This window comes from Echinops telfairi, unplaced genomic scaffold (assembly GCF_000313985.2).
Source record: "Echinops telfairi isolate 266 unplaced genomic scaffold, ASM31398v2 ScPeMD7_10;HRSCAF=50, whole genome shotgun sequence".
Lineage (NCBI taxonomy): Eukaryota > Metazoa > Chordata > Mammalia > Afrosoricida > Tenrecidae > Echinops > Echinops telfairi.
This window is the reverse complement of record NW_022103907.1, coordinates 10,776,769-10,782,514: the sequence shown is the minus strand read 5'-3', so window position 1 is coordinate 10,782,514 and position 5,746 is coordinate 10,776,769. Positions and strand designations below refer to the sequence as shown.

Here is a 5,746-nt window from a genome sequence, read left to right as displayed (position 1 = left end):
AGGGAACGCAGTGCCCCTTGGCTTGCACCATCCTCCTGCCCGGTACCTTTGAGCTGTGGCACAGCCAGCTGGGCGAGCCATTTATTGAGGGTCTTCCTCTTTTTCACCACCCTTCTATTTTACCAAGCACCCTGGTTTGTTTCCCGGCCTTTAGAATCCAGATAACATGTCCAAAGTATTAAAAATATTCTAATCGCTTGAGCCAGTAGAGCAGCGGTTCTCAAGCTGTGGGTCCTGACCCCCTTAGGGGTCGAATGACCCTTTCACAGGGGTCACCCAATTCACAACACTCGCAAAATTACAGTGATGAAGTAGCAATGAAAATCATTTTATGGTTGGGGAGGTCACCACAACGGGAGGAACTGTGTCAAAGGGTCGGAGCCTTTAGGAAGGTTGAGAACCACTGCAATAGAGCATATTAAAGATTAAATGAAGGTTTCTAAGTCCAGGCAAAGGACTTTTGTACCTAAATACAGAGACCCAACTGATGGTTTTAGAATAAGACTGACTAACATGTCAAATTTGTCTTTTAGGAAGGCTTTTCTACAAGTAAAACATAGATAGATTGCTGTTTTAATAAGTAGAAACCTGTCATAGTTACTTTGTATGATCACAAACCTGATGACCTAAAGAAACACGAGAGACGTGTAATTGGTTTAAAATTAATTTGGTAATTGCTGTCTTTTTAAGACCAGTCAATTTACTTAAAATTAGAGCAGTGTCAGAAGGTACAGGATAAGGAAAAGAAACGGGAGCAATTGATTATAAGATGAAACTGGGGAAACAGTCTTCCCCCAGTGCATCCACTTGCACTGCACAACTGAAGAACATCAGGATCTATGCTACGTGTTATAGATTGTAATTTTTCACATTTTGTTTATTTTTCCAACTTGAAATTTTCATCGTCAGTTGTAGCGCCATGTTAGGTATGTGCATAATACAGCACATATCTTGCTGAGTTGGCCATCTAAATATTCTGCAATTCTCTCCAGAATTTGCACCATCCTGGAATTGTAAACCTGGAATGTATGTTTGAAACCCCAGAACGAGTCTTTGTGGTCATGGAAAAGCTGCATGGAGACATGTTAGAGATGATCCTGTCCAGTGAGAAAAGTCGGCTTCCGGAGCGGATTACTAAGTTCATGGTCACACAGGTATTGTAACTCTTCTCTGACACTACAGAATAAAAACTCAGATAAGGAGATAGAAGCGCTGGTGCCTACTGAGAGAGGGTGGGCATTGATTCGAGTACAGAACACTACTGTTCGTTAAATCTTGATGGTGCACTTCTCAAATGATTGCAGTGAAAAGTGGGGGTGGGGCTACAGTTCGTCCAGGCATTGAACAAACACTGTTCTCTTCTATAACAGATACTTGTTGCCCTGAGGAATCTGCATTTTAAGAATATTGTGCACTGTGATCTAAAGCCTGAAAATGTGCTGCTTGCCTCAGCAGAGCCGTTTCCTCAGGTGAGAGACAGCCTTTTGAGGAATCGTGTTAAATGACGTCTAGGAGCATTTACAGAGTGCCCTACTGGTTTCAAGTGCACACCGTCTTCATGTTAGCCTGTCAGATTTACCATCGTCCTGTTCACACTTGAGAAAGCATTACTACTGCCTATGAGTATTAATACCCCAAATAATTTTAAATCCTGCTACTAATTATATGTTATTTATTTTCTTTAAGACTGAATTCCTGGATCTCAAGGAATAACTTTTTGGCATACAGACTTTTTGCAGTTCTAACCGGCGGGGGTGGAGGAGGGTCGGTTTGCAACTTTGGTTTGTGCTCTACGTGCTCCGGACAAACTCACCATTAAGTAGACTCTGAAGGGTGGCACTGAAATGGGAGAAACGGAATTTTCGTTGAGCCACACAGCCTACTTTTTTCCCTCTGTATGGCTACAAATTTTAAACATTTTCATCAAAACCTCTGTGAGAAATTTGTTTACTGAAAACAATAGGACCGATGGTTCTGGGGGGACATGGGAGAGGGGGAGTTGGGGGAAAGGAAATGGTGTTAACCAACTGGATTACAAGGGAACAACAAGTGATCCAAAATCAGTGCTTAGGAGGGTGTTAAGAGGCCTGGTAGGGATTGATCAAGGGCAATGTAACCGAGAGGAATTACTGAAACCCAAATGAAGGCTGAGCATGATAGGGGGACAAAAGGAAAGTAAAGGAAAGAAAGGAAAGAACTAGGAGGCAAAGGGCATTTGTAGAGGTCTAAATAAAGGCATGTTCATATGTAAATATATTTATATATGATGTTGGGGAAATAAGTCTATGTGCATATATTTATAGGTTTAGTATCAAGGTAACAGATGGACATTGGGCCTCCACTCAAGTACTCCCTCAATGCAAGAACACTCTGTTCTATTAAATTGGCATTCCATGATGCTCACCTTCCTGACATTGCTGAAGGCAAATGTGGTGAAGAAAGCTGATGGTGCCCAGGTATCAAAAGGTACAGCATCTGGGGTCTTAAAGGCTTGAAGGTAAACATGCAGCCATCTAGCTCAGAAGCAACAAAGCCCACATTGAAGAAGCACACCAAACTTTGTGATCACGAGGTGTTGAAGGTATCAGGTATCAGGCATCAAAGAACAAAAAATTCTATCATTGTGAATGAGGGGGAGTGCAGAAAGGGGACCTAAAGCCGATCTATAGGCAACTGCACATCCCCTTACAGAAGGGTCAGGGGGAGGAGATGAGCCAGTCAGGGTGCAGTATAGCAACGATGAAACATACAACTTTTCTCTAGTTCTTAAATGCTTGCCCTCCCCCCCACCACTATCATGATCCCAATTGTACCTTACAAATCCGGCTACACCAGAGGATGTACACTGGTACAGATAGGAACTGGAAATACAGGGAGTCCAGGACACATGATCCCTTCAGGACCAGTGGTAAGAGTGGCGATACCGGGAGGATGGAGGAAAGGTGGGGTAGAAAGGGGGATCCAATCAAAAGGATCCTGGGGGACAGACAACAGAAAAGTGAGTGAAGGGCAACACCAGACAGTGTAAGATATAACAAAATAATAATAATTTACAGATTATCAAGGGTTCATGAGGGAGGAGCGGGGAGAGAGAAGGAAAATGAGCTTATATCAAGGGCTCAAGTAGAAAGCAAATGTTCTGAGAAGGATGATGGCAACAAATGTACACATGTGCTTGACACGATGGATGTATGGATTGTTAGAAGAGTTGTATGAGCCCCCAATAAAATGATTTTTTTTAAAAATATGTTTACCTACACACATGTGATAACGCTTCACATATGTTTTGCATTCCTTAAAAAAAAATTTTTTTTAATTCTTGATCTCCACTAATTTCATTTCAAAATCTACTAAATGGCTCCTAACCCAAATTTGAAATACCTCTCATGGACCTAATGATGAGAAATTTTTGTTGATCATGGTCATGGTATTTGTAATTGTTTTTCAGGATTGCATTGATCCGCCAATCAGGCTGTCTACCTAGAGTATGTTTATGTAGAGTTGGAACATGAATAATTAGATAAAATGGCTAGAAGGATAACAAATGGCTCTTTCTTGTAAATACAACTCAGATTATCTTCCAAGGGGGGGAAAACATTTGAAAAAACTATTAAACTCCTTTACTTTTGAAATAGTAATCTTACGCTTCCTTCTATAATGTCTATGTGGTTAAAAGTGATTCCTTATCATTGTCAGGTCAGAAGGGGCCCACTGACTGTTGGCGTCATGTAGTAAATAGACACCTCTCTGGGGGATGGGCAACAGAAGGGTGGGTGAAGGGAGACACCAGGCAGTGTAAGATAAGATATAATAATTATAAATTATTACGGGTTCATGAGGGAAGGGGAGGGGGAAAAGGAAAATGAGCCGATTCCAGGAACCAAAGAGGAAAGCGAATTTTGAGAATGATGAGGGCAACAAATGTATAAGTGTGGTTTACACAATTGATGTATGTATTGTGATGAATTGTATGAGCCCCAATAAAATTATTTTAAAAACAAAAACAAAACGTGTCAGCATCCACATCCCAGAAATAGTTGTCAGTGTTTTAATGATGCCTCCATCTCTTGGTTCTCCAGCCACTGACTTTTACTGTTCTTTCATATAGGCCAAAATCCTTTTACTCTCGTTATCTCAATGCTTTTTGGTAGACATTTCAGGGGCCAAAGCATGGCTTCTGAAAAGTGCTTGGTATCTGCAGGCTCAGCATGGCTGTAGTTATGCATCACTAAAATCTGAAACTTTGCTAGGAAGTGAACATCAATAACGTTTTCTGAACTCTGCCAGAGCCATCACATTGTCACTGTCCGAGCATCTTCCTCTTTCTCACTGACCTGCTACTGTACCGGGCGTGGCCTTCCTTTTTGATGGACTGGCCTCTCCTGCTCATATGTCCAAGGTACATGAGAAGAAATCTCGCCATCCTCACTTCTAAGGATAATCCCAGAAACTGGCTGTTGCTCCTTTGTGCAGTCGCTAATGCCCAGATTAACAGTTATCCTTAGTGTAGATTAGTGATTGTCAATTTTCTCTTGACAATTTAAAGGATACATTTATTGAGTTCTTTCACGTATCCATACCCTGTGAAGCCACTGAAAAATGAAATGCCTAATTCGTGTTTACAAATAATAGCTTAGCAAGCTTCAAATGCCCTGCACTCATGTAAAAACTTCTGACTACCAGGACTGCCGTGCTTGTGTTGGCATTCTGGAAGCTAGAGTTCAGAACTGGGCTTGGTTTTGTTGTTGTTTGGTCTGGTTTTGCAATGAGTGTGTGGAAAGTTCTTCATAATTTGTTAGGAATTAGTCACAGGGTTGTAAAGGTGCTGTCTTTTGGAAAGTTGTGTTCTACAGTTTTCCTACCTACAGTAGCTTTGGCATTCAAAAATCAATAAAGTTCGCAAGTGTGCTGAAACGATTTTGAAATTTCTGATTTGATGTGCATGTGTAAATTTCATATTACCCTCTGGTTCCCAGGTGAAGCTGTGTGACTTCGGTTTTGCCCGAATCATTGGTGAGAAGTCCTTCAGGAGGTCTGTGGTAGGAACTCCAGCGTACCTGGCGCCTGAAGTTCTCAGGAGCAAAGGCTACAACCGCTCTCTGGATATGTGGTCAGTGGGTGTCATAGTCTACGTGAGCCTCAGTGGCACATTTCCTTTCAACGAAGACGAAGACATAAATGACCAAATCCAGAATGCTGCCTTTATGTACCCCCCAAATCCATGGAGAGAAATTTCTAGTGAAGGTAAAATGTTAATCCTGTAGTGTGCAAATCTGTGCTCTCAAATTGCCTTGTCTCTTGATTTTTTAATTTTTTTAGTATCTCCCACTTGACTTCCACATTCACCTGGTCTCACACCGGTGTTTGAGCACTCCTCCTGTGACAGCGTCTTTCCTTCCTCCTCTCTCTCCCGTAGCTGCCACCATATCAGTAATGCAGGCCCCAAACTCCTTATTTTGATTCTGCCAAGATACCTTTTTTATCTTTAACTAGTCTATCAAGCTCTTCTCCGGGCCTTCCCAGTCAGTCACCATTGCTAAGTACATCTGTAGGAAACACTGCTTTTATCTTACTCTGCTCCCAAACGTTTTGTCTTTCCTTGAAAACCCATTCCGTCTCTGTGATCTGCCCTCGCCGTTTCTCACATGAAGCTGGATCCAGACCACTGACACTTTAACTACTAGGCCACCAGTCTCCTTTACTCTTCCTCTAAATCATAAAATCTATCTATGCCAGTAGTTAGGTG

At 41.8% G+C, this 5,746-nt stretch overlaps 1 protein-coding gene across 1 annotated transcript in view; it reads left to right on the top strand.

Annotated features, from left to right (window-relative positions):
• Window positions 1–5,746, top strand: part of PRKD3 (protein kinase D3) — an 82,800-nt gene that overhangs the window by 72,447 nt on the left and 4,607 nt on the right. The window contains exons 14-16 of the mRNA XM_004711111.2: window positions 993–1,154; window positions 1,371–1,469; window positions 4,977–5,244. Coding sequence (XP_004711168.1) covers window positions 993–1,154; window positions 1,371–1,469; window positions 4,977–5,244 — 529 coding nt within the window. The remainder of the gene's footprint in view (window positions 1–992; window positions 1,155–1,370; window positions 1,470–4,976; window positions 5,245–5,746) is intronic.